This window comes from Dendronephthya gigantea, unplaced genomic scaffold (assembly GCF_004324835.1).
Source record: "Dendronephthya gigantea isolate DGI-Jeju-01 unplaced genomic scaffold, DenGig_1.0 000078F, whole genome shotgun sequence".
NCBI classification, from domain to species: domain Eukaryota; kingdom Metazoa; phylum Cnidaria; class Anthozoa; order Malacalcyonacea; family Nephtheidae; genus Dendronephthya; species Dendronephthya gigantea.
Window position 1 is genome coordinate 471,119 of NW_021163088.1, and position 16,700 is coordinate 487,818.

Here is a 16,700-nt window from a genome sequence, read left to right on the forward strand (position 1 = left end):
TGCTGACCACTTGTCGATACATCATACATCAACGTCGACATGCCTCGCTGATATCACGCATGCGAAAAAGTATCAAATATTCGATGACGACATAGGATCACGTGCTTTATTTTAAACCAATCCCGAAGAGTACTCCTTTTGGCGGTAAAGATAAGAATTGATAGGATACCCGACTCACGGTCACGGATTGTCTATTCTCTTTCTTGTGCTCGAAGAATACAGACGCGTAAGCTGATTTACAAAGGTGAGAGTTACATATGCTCGTCTTATGTATATATAAATATATATATATATACACCCATTTGCAAAAACGTTGGCCGCAGATAGATATATAGATAGATACCCGAAATCTAATTAGAATTGCATATGTTGTGTAATATGATTGAAATCCCATGCAAATGTAATCATATGCATTTCTAATTAGACTTCAAGTATCTATCTATCTATCTATCTCCGGCCAACGTTTTTGCAAACGGGTGTATATATATATATATATATATATATATATATATATATATATATATATATATATATATATATATATATATATATATATATATATATATATATATATTTATTAAATATATTGGATGCACTGATGTCGTATATCAGTTTTTGGCTGAACGCCTTATGATTTGTCAGTAGGATATAGGGATATGTTGTTTCTAATTCCTCGATACCTTCCCATGTTTTAACATTAATTCTTATATATGCATGTGACAATCACTGCACGTGCACTATAGATAATACGCAATATATATTGTCGTAATTCATAGTCCAGCTTCATGTTCAGGCAATTTTAACGCTATTCGTAGGTTTTGGCGCGCAAATTGCACGAGCGGCCTATAATGCTGAATGCAATGCTTGTAAACCAATTCTTGTTGTTATTACAATATGGAAAGACGTATCATTTTGGGATATATATCACTCAATTGCAAAATATTATGGATAGTCTCACGATTTAATTAAGTTTGTACATTCCAATCTAAGCTGTTTATCCATAATTCAGTAAAATATTGTTGTTTAACTTTGTAACGATTGCGATTAATTAACGCTAACGCGCAAATGAATTTAGGTGGGTTTCGTCATTATATATTCTCCAAACCCTGAATATATCTTGGTACCACAAGGGACCCAGTAAACAAGATTTGAGCGCACAAAGTGTATGTCACATAGGTTTGGCGCGCAAAATTTAATTCATGGAGATGAAATTCTAGCCATAACTATTACCCATTATCTCAAAAGCCGTAAATCGCCTTACATTCCTACAAGATATGCTCAGCATTAAACTGCTTGCACTCAACATGACTTATATTTTCATAAGCCTGTTGTTAGTGGATTACTAACTATTATAATTTGCTAACTATATAATTTGCCATTACTCTAACAGCGTCACAAGTGCTTCACAAGCTATAACACAACATGATTAACTGCAAAAATTACCTTACGTCAATGTATATATAATGCCTTTATGCGCATCTCAAGTTTGTGGCAGTTTGATGAAAAGTTTTTGGCGCGCGAATTGATTTCATGTAAACGCATGCGTGTTGTAAATTGCTTGTTCAATAGAATATTAGTTTATATATTACCGCATCGGTCTTGTAATCAACATACACGAGACACATAAACTCAAGCCGTTTTTGTCTTTCTTGCACAAGCAAAATATTAAAGATCGTCTTACAAAACACGTATGGCAAAAATCAAATTGCACCCAAACCACCTAGTTTGAGGCGATACTAACTGATCACTGGACACTGATCATGTAAACTGCTTTGTTCAGGCAATCTAAGGTCATAGTTTAGCTAGGCTTGGGTTGCAAAATCGACTGCAAAAAGCATTCCAATGTAGCGTGACTTTTGTAAATTAAAGCTGTCATCGAATGCGGTGACTATTTCAGCAAAGATCGTGAATATTAAAACCTAAAAAACATGCACTAAAGGGCACATTGGACCTGTTTCATAGGTTTTCACGCGCAAATCAGTTGATATAAAGATTTTGAAATGTGGTTTCTTGAAACTCAGCATTCATCGTCGCGCAAGGATTATGTTACAAAAATGTCAAAGATAAAATTGCGCCCTGCATCAATGAACACATCAGTGGCGTTGCCAGCATCGATAAGTGGGGTGGACATACCTATTCATATATTCATGTTCACAGACCATTAAAACAATCAATTTGAAAAGAAATGAATAATGTAAAACACGAATGTATTTATGTATGAATAAGTCCACCCCACTTATCAAGCTGAGGACGCCACTGGAACACATGCAAGAAACATTTGCACTTGTATAGTAAAATACCGCTTTGCATTTGTAGTAAAATACCGCTTTGTATTTGTAGAAAAATACCGCTTTGTATTTGTAGTAAAAACATTTCAAAGTGTACATGTTATTTCTTTTTCTGTGGTTGAAAAGCATGATTATTCCTTCCAGCATATGGTTCCAACTTTAAAAGTATGCCCACAATTTGTAGACGTAATGAGAATAAAAGTAGCTATATACCTATTACGAATAAAAACTTACCAGATTTTAGACGAGCCATGCAGTACGCGTTTGAATGTCGCTTGCTGTCATCTGATAATCACGATCAAGTACAATTCAAATCAAACCATACTACATCATATGCTACGGCTGCGCGTTTCAAAATCTCGTATAAAAATCGTTCCGCCCAACAATCTGTTTGTTATTGTCGATGATGATTGATGATTGACGATCATCGCGTCGATGATGATTGTTTGATGATGATGATTGATGATGATTGTTCGCGTCAATGATGATTGTTTGATGATTGACGATCATCGCGTCCAATGATCGTCAATCATTGGACGCGATGTATGATTGATTTATTTATTAGTCATTGAAAAGGGGAATGTGAATCAGTGGACGGTTCCGGCAATTCTAAAACTGGAAAAATTCGGAATCTGGAAAGCAAAATTTAGAGAAAATCCATCTTTCGACTTGTGTACTTCTCATCGACTGCACTAAATACCATACCCTTTTCGATGGCATAAAGTATTTCTGAAATACGTACAATACCCCCACCTTTTTCCGAAAAAAAGCGATGTTTATCGCTCAAATGCGTCGTTTTCGAACATGATACCATTTTTCGTCGATCTTGTTGTAAAGAAGTAGAACGGTAAAAGGTACCCTTTTCGGTAAACTACATCCTATGTCGTTGGATGAAAAAAGGTACCCTTTTTGATGAACTTATGACCTGTTGGAGACTGACAGACATTAATTAAGTAATTTGAGTAGCGGTTAATTGTGGGGAAATTAGGTTAGTTATTTGAATCCAATCAAACGTGTTAGTGTGACTGTGACCACGATGGTGAAAGGGTGTGTGTGAGACTTGTGATTATTGTGAGACGTGCGATTGAGCTTTATTAAATATCTTTATTATTGTTAACCTGGGACTTGTCGAGGACTACGTAGTTCGGGGCAAACATTCTCGACAGACCTCCGTAATAACGAAAAAGGGTAGACTGGAATTTGATCTGTTGATGTCAAATAGGATTGATATCTAGGTTGAGTGTATAACTTATTGTATATTTTACAGTAAAAAAGAGTACTTATAGAGAAAAATATCGAAAATACAAGGTGTCTAAAAAAACGGAACCTGCGCAAGTATTTATGTATTTGTTACATTTCTGTGCCTCTGGGATTTCATATATTTTGACACGTATGAGTGAAAGCAAAACAAACCCAACTATAAGGACTCTTTTACTATTTTTCCGTTTTTTTGAAGAGCACCTTGCATATGCGAAAGAGTGATTATGTCCAAAATAATTAAAACTATCGGTAGATTAGCGGCACCTTCAAGCAGCATTTCCCTGAGGTTAGTTACGTTCCTTCGGTAGAAGCATTCGGCTATTCCTGTTTAAAGCATGACATGGCAAGAGGACACATTATTTCACAGTCTATAATAATTTTTTTTAATTGATCGATATATATACAAGACGCCTGTTCTGGCATTAACTCCGGCGCACGTGCCAGACTTCAATATAGAGCTTTTCATAAACAATACACTGTTCATATTCGCATTTAGATGCCTTGCGAACCTAAGTGTTCGATCGCAAAATTCAGAAGCATATCGTACTTTAAAAAGTATAGAAGTTCAATTGTTCAAAAATGTAAATAAACCCCATGATACATTCGCTTTGTCTTACCATTTGCCTTTGGAATTCGCGCTCATATAGTTTAATATATTAAATCTTCAATCCTGTGCAAACTACGACGTGTAAACGCGCCCATACACGACCACATCATCTTGTTAAACGGCGAAATAGCAGCGATATTATTAAAATAGGACCAGAATCTACATTTATTTGTTCCTCTTGGAGGAATTGCCGTATCATGCAAGCGAAATCGAATCGCGCATCGGAAATTATTAGCCAAATGCCAAAGCTGTGCACCACAACCCTTGGGAGATAAGACTGGGACGTAGATAAATACGGTCACATACATATTTCAAATACTAGTATATTTCGCGCCATTACAGACTTGCGACGACGAAAACAAAACAAAACAAAACCGGGGCTAATTTTCTATTTTCAACTCCGTCGCTGACGCCGGAGTAATAAGTGTAACCTGTCCACAGATTAATATAGCCCTTGCGAAAGGATATAACTATGATAATGGGCATACCGTACTACGTATGTTATCGCTAGATTATATGTTATGGCTAGACTATAGTTGATAGACTATAGTTGCATGCAAATACAGGCAGCATTTTTGGCTTTTTGGCAGAAGTATTTTTGGCTTTGTAGCGCATGCAATGTGACTGTTTGCATCACTGCATGGCCAGAATTATTTTTTTAGTTAATCTGCATATACTATATACAGCGCACTCAATAGTGTGCGGCACAATATAGTATACGGCACATGCATTCTCTAGTGTCAGCTGTGTCGCCTTAAAAATGTCTACTTTTTCGTGCTAGGCCTTTAACAGAATAAGAACCGGAAGCTTCTTTCGAGGAACATTGACTGACCTCAGGGAAATCTAGTTTCATTAATATGCACTATTCTGCTGATAAGTATAATTATTTTGAACATTGTCTTTAGCATATATTCAATATTTCCCCTGCCATTTTTAATAAAAAGAAGAGAGAATAAATTATACACTCAGCCTTGATATCAATGGTATAAATATTTCACACCATTTCTATATATTCCTATTTGAATTCAACAGATCAAATTCCAATCTAAGAGGGTACCTTTTCCGTCTTATTACAAAGGTCATAAGTCATCGAAAAGGGTACCTTTTATTGTCTTACTTCTTAACAATTACACCATCGACGAAAAAGGGTACCCTTTTTCATCATGTTCGAAAACGACGCGTTTGAGCGATAAACATCGCCTTTTTTTCGAAAAAGGTGGGGGCATTGTACGTATTTCAGAAATGCTTTATGCCATCGAAAAGGGTATGGTATTTAGTGCCGTCGATGAGAAGTATTGTAAGGCTGGCTACGCCACTAGATGATATGTAAACTGCACTTCAGCTTGTGTTTGTTATGATATATGAATAAAAAAGAAAATTGCATAGATTGTACTATGCAGTAACAAACTATAATATTCATTGAATATATTTTTTTTGGTGTAAAATTTCCTCCATTATTTGCAAGGTAAAAATAACTCCACTTGTTAAAGTCACCCCGAAAAATCGGGTAATATTTGGGACAAAAAAATTACCTCACGTTTTGGGGTAAAAATTACATCCCTACCGTTACTCTACTGTGGAGGTAATATTTACCCCCTTCTTTGAAAGGAGTGAAAATACCCCTAAAATACGGACAGTTTTTGGGACAAGAAATTACCCCCCTCTTTGAGGGCAAATTTTACTCCCTGAAGTTTACTGTGCATGGTATTTTAAAAACCGCTTAAAAAATTACGGGGTATTCTGCAATCGCTCCTAATTAAATCTAAACATAGTCGAACAGCATCAAAAGAACGGTTTATTTGTTCTTCGTGGAGAAATCGCCGTATCATGCGAGGGATTTCAAATCGCGCTTCGGAAAGTTGTCCAAAGACTTCGAGCAGTGCACCGGTAACGAGCCGAGCTGCCTGAGAGACACACACGTTGAATCCAGTTTCTAAGTGTCTTTTATTTCATTCTCGTGCTCCCTTTGGCTATGTATATGTGTTCAGGACTGTCATATCTAATTACAATAGTGCATTGTTACATTATCTAATTACAATAGTGCACTGTAACATTATCTAATTACAATAGTGCACTGTAACATTATCTAATTACAATAGTGCACTGTAACATTATCTAATTACAATGGTGCACTGTAACATTATCTAATTGCAATAGTGCACTGTAACATTCTCCCCTCACTTAAGTTTTCTTCCCCAAAAACACATTTTTTTACATACCGACGATTTACCTAACCGTAAGCACAACGTTTGGGAGGAAGTATGTTTTGCCGAAGTTGTCTTTTTGTAATTTCCTCGTCTGGATCTTCAATAAGTTAAGAAATGTGAAATGTCGTCATTAAAACAAAAGGCTTACTACAAGCTCCCCCATTTGAATCTTTGAAGAGTAGTGTTTGCATCTTTGCACTTAGTCAATCACATTTTCCTCATGTCGGAAATCGGCCGTAAATAAATTCTGACGACGGTTGTGATACCGTCATCAACCAATTAAACGATCTAAACTGATTTTAATAGTGTCTTTTCATCAATAATTTGACACAATTCAACGCTAATAATTATATTATAACCTCAATTCTATAAACTCACCGTACCTTCTAATTCATATTTCCCCCTTGTTACACATTACTGCAATTTTTTGTTTTTAGTTTTACCACCGCAGAGTAAACCAGTACAAACCTTATTGTGATTACAATAATAAAACACACATTTTTTTTCAGAACCTCTCTTTTTCCGCAATCGCAACCATTCTCCGTTTCAGATTTTTGGGAGGTGACAAACTACACGAACGCTGTATCGCGATTTCGGGATAAAATTGCATTGAGAGTTGCAAGAAAGTTTCATAGTGCACCGCCTTAAAAGGAATTAGGCGCACACAACGTGAATATATGGATATGCCCCCACCCCAATTATCGTGCTAGCTACGTCACTGTGTATTATCGATGCATTAGTTTAATTCCATTGAAACAAATAAAATATGTTGTCATCCACTCTGCTTAGTTGTTTGCGCGTTCAAGCAATTCTTTCTCGTAACGGTGCAAACTCGGCTTTCTTCAAGATTTTGCCTGCATGTTTAGTATGGAGACAAAACATGTTTAGTATGAAACCGTTTAATTAATGGCGCGAGCTAATAAATTACGACTAACGTGTTATTTAAGTGACGTGTGAATGTGTATTTAGGTAATTGCGCTGATGAAGCCTCGGGTTAACGGACCGAAAGCTTTGCAGTATTAAATACTTACCTGGTGTACCTACAAGCTTAATTGCTTAAATAAAATATGGAAAATGTGACTATGTAATTTCCCCATGCAGAAGTGTTAAAATACTTTCCGGAAAATTATATGATCATGTTTTCTATATTCTAGTTTCCATAGAATTAAAATAAATGTATTTATACAGTCAAAATCATACAGGCGAAGACGATGCCAAATGTCCTCTTATAATCGATCCTGGATATTTTTTTCTAAGAGATATGAATTTCTTTAAGAACGCGAGAAATAAACAAAAGTTTTATTATTACCATGCAGGGAGCAGCGTGGCAGGGTCATCAAACAACTTAGCATCAAATGTGGTATAACAACTGCCTAAAATAGACAAGAACACTTCTCGACATTTCGACCTGAGGGCCTTCATCACGAGAGTTAGTTATAGGGAACATAAAAAATTTCCCTTTTTATATTTATAGGCTGCCAAACATTGATTATTGCAATAGTTTTATTTAATTAAAGTTTTTATTAGCTCCTAGGCAAAAAATATTTGCAACTAGATCAAGGCAGTAAACCTTTTCGGTGATTACATCACTATATTTTAACGTCGCAACTTTTAAATTCAGAACCACCTTGAGTTAAATCGATTAAAAGTTTTACTCTCACGAGTCGCGCGCAGATGCAAAACATCCTTCTTCAAAACATGTCTTCTTTAACACATCTTGAAGAAGGATGTTTCGCATCTTAGATGGTTTAAGAAAGTAAGACTTGAAATCCATCTCATTTAAGGTGGTTCTAAATTTAAAACGATAATGTTGTGACGTAATTACCGAGAAGATCTTTTCCATCATCCTGCAGGTGACGATGGAGCCGGCGAGGTTTGGTGGATTGGCAATGGTTTGGGCCATAATTCCTGGGCGAGCAAAACTTGCGATAATCAATTCAATGCAAACCGTTAGAAGGCCGGGTTTGACTGCATTGGATGAAATTGCGAATATTTTGCTTAAAGGCAGCGGCACCTACGTTATGGTGGGTGTGGCAGCTGTGTCCCTCACTGCTGATGCTAAAAATAATATTCACCGCTGGTGGAAGGGTGAAATATCAGGAAAACGGTGCAGCAAAAATGTTCTGGATGCAACGTGTGTAGCTGGGGCTGGTATTGCTGGTGGTTTAGCCGGAGCTGCTCTCGGAACTCTTCTTGGAGGTCCTGTCGTCGCTTTGGCTGGTATCGTTGGTGGCTATATTTCTGCCTCAAGAATGGCTCGTTTCTCTTTTTCTTTGACACAAAGGCTATTTGGATTGCCTAGAGAAGAAGCTCTGGAAAACGCTTACAGATATTTGGGGGTTGAAATGACCGCTTCAAATGCACAGGTTAACACCGCATACCGCCGGATGTCTCTGATACACCATCCTGATAGAGGTGGCAGTCATGAGGAGTTTATTTTCCTTCAGACATGTATGGAAATTATCAGACAATCCCGGCGACATTAGTAATTTAAATAACTTTTAGTGTTAATAAGAAACCTTTACCATGATTAGGTTTCTGAGTTCTGACAAATGCTTATGTTTATAATGGTTATGTTATACTTAAAATCAAACCGGGGTCTAGCTGTGCTGAACTAGCGAAAGCAGGGTCAATACCTCAAAGGCGAGGTTTATAGTACATATGATTTATAGCACTTCCTATAAGTAGTCGCTAACTGTACGTTTTTTTAAGTGGTGTACTGTAAAGAAAATACTCACGGAAGAAAGCTAATAACATCAAACTGTCCACAATCTTCATCGTTATAATTTGGATGAATATCTATGTGAATATCTTTACAATACTCAATAGTGTAAAAATATAAATGTTTAAAAACTTAGGTCGATACTGGACTTCCTAAACTGAGAAAATAGCCATTCCGAAGCTGCAGTAAGAGACTGGTGGTAATAGTGATATTAACAATACATCATGCTGCCTTTGCGAGTAACCTTTTTGGTTACGTCCCAAAACAGTCCCTTAAGGTGGCTCGATGCGTTTTCTCGAAATTTCTAGATGCATATTTTAACCAGGGATATTAAGTACTTTTAAAATGTTTTGCTAAAAGGCTAAAAGTTTATATACTTTGCAGGAAACATATTTAGAGCGGAAATCTATTCAGAAGTTGTGCCTGGCACCCGTTACCTTGGCAACTGATACGCTTCAAAATGGCCGCTAAATGGGGTTTAATCGTGTTTATATCGAAAACGAGTTCGGTGACCCCCAATTTCTTTTTCATCAAACTACCACTTTAAAGCCATGCATGTCGACCTCACTATCAACAGTCCACTGCCACAACTCGCAATGGCCAATTCTATTATGATTTCGACTTCGCACTTGTTAATAATTCGTTAAATAATGTTATTATTGATTTATAGAAAAAACTTTCACACAAAACGTTTCTTGTATTCCTGGCGTCTAGATAATTGGTCAGTTAATCTGCGATATACATGGTGTATCAAAAAACGTCAGCCACTTAATATTCATATATGCTCGCTTCTATTCAATGACAACAGATCGTAGGCCCCTGCATGGGAATTATTAGGGTTGCAGTTTTTTTATACCTTCAATATAAGACGAAAGTCAGAGAAGTTTGAAAAATATTTAGGGAAGGAAACACCAGACACATACCTAGTTTTCTGTATGTTCGTGACAAAAATGAGGTTTTTAATTTCCTCCGCCGAAAAGTCGAAAACCCCCGTGTATATCACGAATCGGGTTGTAATTCTTGCTCTACAATATTGCTAATGTAAACAATTACATAACTTCATTTATTAATGTATTTGTAACATAAATCTGTAGGGAGCAACCTTAAATAATTTTGAAAACTTCAGGCAGACCACATTTGATTCTAGGTGATGTTGTACGTACGTACAGTATGGTTGGACGACTTAATCGATATTTACTAATCGACTCAATGTTTACTAATCAGAAAATTTTTTCTGACTGAAAACCAGCCTTTTTGGAGTACACTTTCATGTGACGTTTGATTTTGGAAAGTTTCGTTCTGTTTGTTGCTAATGTTACTTTGTTACTTGGATATGGTTACTATTTTTATTGTGAGAATAAAGGCTTCTGTTCTGTAAAATTTTACGTGATAATTGCACTTCGTATATCGGGCAAATTTGGTGTGAAATCAAACATGAGATCACAAATCGCACGACCGCTCAGTGGATGCAATTACCATTGATATCAGTAGAAATTGTGAAGTCGACAGAATTTTGTTGTAAACACACCGCCTTTGTATGAATCTCTGAAAAAACCACAACACAACATGTTTAGGATTTAATAAAACCGAATGAAGAACAATAGAGCTGTTCTATTACAGAGATTATAACAGATGAATTGCTAGATGCATATTTTAAACAAGGGTATTAAGCATCTAAATACTTCACTAGAAGGCTAAAAGTTTATATACTTTGCAGGAAACGTATCTAGAGCGGAAATCTATTGAGAACTTGTGCCTGGCTCCCGTTACCATGGCAACAGATACGTTTCAAAGTGGCCGCCAAACAGGGTTTAATCGTGTTTATATCAAAAACGAGTTCGGTGACCCCCAATTTCTTTTTCATCAAACTACTACCTTAATGCTATGTCGGCCTCATTATCACCAATCCACTGCCGTAACTGGAAATGACCAATTCTATAATGATTTCGACTTCGCACTTGTTAATAATTCGTTGTATAATGTTATTATTGATTGATAGAAAAAACTTTCACACAAAACGTTTCTTGCATTCCAGATTTCTAGATAATTAGTCAGTTAATCTGCGATATACAGGGTGTGTCAAGAAAACTGCAACACCTAATATTCATATATGTTCGCTTCTATTCAATAACAAAAGATCGTGGGATCCTGGGAATTTTTAGGGTTGCATTTTTTTTTAAAACCTGTGTACAATAATTACATACAACATTGCTGATGTTGTATCAAATATACATATCACATGCAATGCATATCATCTCTGAGCCGGTGCACACGAGAGCTATTTGCTCAACGATCAGCATTAAGTCACCCGTAAGCGTAGCGTAAGCAAGTTTCCACAGTGTGCGGCGACGTCTTGCGAGCTTTTGTTCACTCGAGCCATTTTTGGCCCGAATATTGAACATGTCGAATAATTTACTGTAGGATCGGGTGCATAGTTCCCCCCGTTTCCGGGCAAAGAGAGCGAATTTCTGAAATAAAAAAGCCAAAAAACATATGTAAATTTATGCCTGTTAGCCTATCATAGCTGAAATTAGCTTTCTTTGCCCGCACTCGCGGGGAAACTATGCATCCGTGCACCAAATTATTCAACATGTTGAATATTCGGTGCAAATGGCACGCGTGAACAAAACCTCGCAAAACGCCGCCGCACGAAAGGAGACCGTGAAATGCATTAGGTAGACACTAGATTGGCAAAAATCATTTAACCAATCAGGCGTCAGATGCGGCTGGCTGATCCCAGGGCCTTTTACCCCAACCCAGAATCAAGGTAAAACTCCTGGGAACGAGGTTAGGTCATTTATTAATGATTTTGGAACATAAGACTGTAAAGAGCCACTTTTGAAGACTTCAGGCAGTTAGTATCCCACATTTGATTCTGGGTGATATTGTACGTACAGTATAGTTGAACGACTTGAATCCATCTTTTACTAATCGACTCAATGTTTTACTAAGGAGTAAGGATAATTTTTTTGACTGAAAACCAGCCTTTTTGGGTCACATTTTCATGAGACGTTTGATTTTGGAAAGTTTCGTCCTGTTTGTTGTTAATCTGGCTTTGTTACTAGGATATGGTTACTGTCGTTATTTTAATTGTGAGAATAAACGCTTCATTTTTCTAGAATTTAACGTGGTAATTGCACTTTGAGCTGTTTTATTACAGAGATTATTACAGATGAATTACAGGATATATCTGATTTAGACAGCAAAATCTAGAAGCTGAAGAATCGGGCTGACTAAATGAATATTATTGGTAAAGATCTTCAAACATTTACAAAAAGATTATTATATTTATATAGGCCAATTCAGAAGTGAAATTATTTCCATTTTAAATTTTTGTTAAAGCAATAAACATGGCACAGGAAGCTTTTCATGTGTTAGACTGTGTATCGAATGACGGTCATTGAGTGTAAACAGTAGGATTAAACAAGACAAAGAACGATTCGCTAAGACTAAGCGAGACCTTTTTGTGGGTGGTTCCGTTGACAAATTTACGCCATTTGTTGACCCACTGACGCAGTGGCAGGTCTGGAAAGTTTCTGACCTATTTTGGACCAAAAGGCGGAACTGGGCTTCCCCTTTTTCAGAGTTCCCAGTGAGTGATGTTTGTTCTGTGTAGATTCAGCATGTGCCGAGAACGACTGTTTTACGGCGTCAACAAAATGACGGTAACAAACTTTCTTTTATCAAACTAATAAACTGCGAACTTTGCAGTAATGAATAATGATGCAAGCGAATCTGGTACGAGTTTGCCTGTATTATCTGTGTCCAAGGAGTCTTTTTCTTCTTGAACAGTAAGATCCATGGCTGCTTTGCACGTGGAGCGAAGCTAAAAGACAAGGAATAGAAGCGGACGCTGAAAGTTACAGGTTGAGTTAATAACGTTAAAAACACTGTATTTGAGCGAAGTAAATAAAAATAAGCATTGTTATATTGAGGCAAGTACCGAGCTGAAACGATTCAACCTGTTAGTTAGTTAAATTAAATTTAGAGATTAGATTGAAACGTCTGCAAATTAGAATAACAAAACACATAGGCTCAATAAGTACTAACTCTGAGCGTCTCTCAAAACACATTGCTACAGAGCTTATTAAGAAGCAGTCGGAATGATCATCAATTGTTACATCTTGTATACCAGTGTCTGAAGGTATTGTGAACCTGACGTGATAGTATTCCCAAACTTATTTTAGTGCATTAAAGAAGAAAATTAATATTGATTTTAAAGCTAAAAATTTGACATGAACGAAATGTACCGGGCCTGCTTTTCAAAAGTAAACTTTAATTTGGAGTTAGTGCTAAAATTGCGTCAACCCTGTGTGTCAGTTAACCCTGTGTTGTTCAAACCTTGCGTTTAGACAAGCTTTGTGCCATGTTCATGCATATATAAATTATGCAACAACAATGCTTCAATTTGCTTATCCTTCATAATATAGGTAACACAAAATGAATTTAATTTTAATTGCTTTGGCTTTATTTTCTACTTTGACGATGGCTGCAAAACAGGTAAAATTTTACGTATACGCATATTATTTTTTGCATTTCAAAGATATTTACATGAAAAGAATCCGTTATCTGTTACATCTTGCACTTGTCCAACTTCATATAATTCGAAAGTATTCTTCATTTCCCGGTTATATAATTTACAAGACTTACTCTATTTACTCTAGAATTTGATACCTTACTCTATATTTTCAGCAAAAGTGTAATAATTCTTCTGCTTGCGGTTGTTCACATGGGATCCCGGGAGTACCTGGTGTACCAGGCTCACCTGGGAAGAATGGCATACCTGGTTCGAAAGAGGATGTAGGTCCTCCAGGACCCGCTGGGATGAAAGGTGTTTCTGGAGAAAAGTGTGCGCCTGGGTTAAATAGGTGCCTCCACTCGAACTGGAAACAATGTACTTGGCAAGGGAGTGACGACAAGGATAACGGATTAATACAGGTAAGCCTAATTAAAGTCAATTTATAACCCCCGAGTGGGCGCGCCTGCGAGGGTACTAATTCCATTCGGAGAATGGGAACTACACTCGGGTATGGTGACAGAACATAGCGAAATCCAAAGTTGTCTAAATTCTATGTAAAGGATTGTGGACGTTCGACCGTTTTGTCAGTTATTCGCATGCGCGAGTAAAGAAAATTAATCTTCTCGGTAAGGATCGATGCAGTTTATTAATTATTTGCATAATTTTGAGCTTTTTATGCCGTTTTGCAAAGCCATAGTCATTGAATTTTGATAGGACAAATATCACTTCACACTATAAAACTTTAGGGTCGACTGAAATCACAGAATAAAATAACATTTGAGGTTTTTTCTTTCCCTCCGAACATTTTGTACTGTTTTAATGGTTGGAAGCATTTACTTAAATAATTGTTGCTAGAGTCCATAAACAGCCTGCCTAATTGGCGCGTGATGGCAGCAAAAAAACCCGGCCAATGTTTACACTAGCTTTATGATTCTTTTTGTTCCTAATGATGGAAACATCAGCTATAATATACTCGGTAATTATTATTACTAGTATATAATTTATGAGCCGGTTTTGAGTCATTTCATAGTAAAAAGTTTAGGTCAGTTTAGCTAAGGAAACTGTGTACTTGGTTTGAAAAAGAAAGGGTTTGCTGCATGCATATATTTCTAAAACTGCCTAATAACTCCTTATCAAATTTGGTACAACAGCTACTTGAAAATAACAGAGAAAAAACGTGATATAAGATAATATTTAATATATTTTCTGAAGGATTGCACCTTTAACAAAAAGGCCAACGACTCCTCTCTCAGGGTGTTCTATGGTGGTAATCTACGTATTCACAACTGCAACTATTGTTGCAAACGTTGGTATTTCGCATTTAATAGTATTGAATGCAAGAATCCCATGGCTATTGATGGTATTTTTTATATGGCGAGGGGATTGAAAAGAGATATTCTACGTCACCGTCATATTGAGGGTTACTGCAATAAACTACCCAAAGGCAAAGTCCGCGTTGGATTTTGGGTTGGAAATTGTAAGGGCTACAAAAATGCTGATGCTTACTCTGGTTGGAACTCCGTATCACGCATTGTCATTGAAGAGGTTCCACCACCACAATCTTAATACGTCTCCCTGCATTGTGCATTGGATTATGGATAATACATCAATTTCCTTTTTAATTTGTAAACAGTCTTTATTGTGAAATTCATAAGTAATCCTTGTAGTTTGTCTCTGAAACAAAAATACTTGATCACAAATGACGACATTTATGTACTCGTACAATTGTTGTTCATAGCATTAAACTGATAAACGCGTCGTATAAAATGATATCTTTCTCAGTTTTATAATCATTCGAAACTGTTTTTGTTGTTGGTATTTGCTTTGCATATCAGTGAACAAACTTGTCATAACATATTAATATCAATCTTCGGCTAATAACTGATTCGAGGGAAAATTTCCTGAATTAACTCATGACCTCATGAGCATGGGCCCTGCTCACATACTTGAGAAGTACGCTTCCAATAAAACCGGTTTACTTTCATTAAGTTCGAGTTTTTTCACCAGGTAATTATTAAGATCACGAATCAGTAAACATTTGCGCATTTCTTAGATATCGCTGGAATGCTATTTCTACTCCCTTCCAGGATTGATATGATTAGTGCCTAGATAGAGTCGTCAACTTTAAAATCTTAATTTTATAACAAAAAAATTTAAAAAATTGTAGCAAAATCAAAAATTTCCTTCTACAACATAACATGTCGACGAATACAAACCCATGACCCACAACCGCATCAAAAAGAGCCATTAAAACATGCACTTATCTGTATCATGTCTGATGTTAATTTAAATATCGAGTCCCAGGCAGACGACTTTGGTATGATGCTCATTGGAAATTTGTTCTCTTCAAATATGTACGCCAGTACTGCATAATAATTTTTATTATCCTAATTAACAAAATGTATGTCCCAACAAAATGAACAAATTCATGTTATATCAATCTCAAATACAAGGCTAATTTAACGATTTTAACGTTTCACGATTTCGACCAATCTGCTTTTAATATTCTTGTATGTTTGCATAGTTCATCAGCACGTATCTCCTGAAATTCCTTCATCGCACTTGTATCATCACAATAGGTTACAATTTCTTCACGAAATTTATTTACTTTATTTTGATAATCCTGGTCAATTTCTGCTTTTCTTGTTTCCTCAGAAAGCCGTATCGCAACTTTTCAACTATTCAACTTTTAAAGATTTCCAATGTGACGAACTTTCTCTTTCCAACGTTCTTCAGTTGCGTTCATCATACACGGTTTTTACTAAAAAAAATCAATAACAATGGGTATAATTATGTGCCTTTAATGAATCATTATTGTAGTTTTTATGGTCTCCAGGGTTATGTTTGTTGTCCGCTTGTCTGCTTTGCCGTAAAACAGTGGCTGCGGAAGATAGTTAAAGGGATGGGGGTGGGGTCAGTATATTCATATTTTCATATAAAAACAGTAAAATTCAAATGAAGCTAGAAATTCTGAACGTAAATATGGGAATATTACCCCCCCTCCCATTTAACATTCTTCTGCTACACCCCAGTTAACTTAGAATCAAAATACTTCCGGGAAAATCCCATATTCATATTCGTAATTAATTAAACTTAA

The 16,700-nt window shown here is 36.4% G+C and overlaps 1 protein-coding gene across 1 annotated transcript; it reads left to right on the top strand.

Moving 5' to 3' along the window:
• The first annotated feature begins 13,569 nt into the window (after nucleotides 1-13,569).
• LOC114532145 (collagen triple helix repeat-containing protein 1-like) lies at nucleotides 13,570-15,169 on the top strand. The gene is made up of 3 exons (XM_028553721.1): nucleotides 13,570-13,584; nucleotides 13,777-14,022; nucleotides 14,816-15,169. The coding sequence occupies exons 1-3, from the start codon at nucleotides 13,570-13,572 to the stop codon at nucleotides 15,167-15,169; spliced, it is 615 nt and encodes a 204-aa protein (XP_028409522.1).
• Nucleotides 15,170-16,700: the final 1,531 nt, after the last annotated feature.

Coding starts and splice junctions, on each gene's coding strand:
- LOC114532145 (XM_028553721.1), top strand. Junction 14,023..14,815: donor AGGATAACGGATTAATACAG/GTAAGCCTAATT, acceptor TATTTTCTGAAG/GATTGCACCTTTAACAAAAA.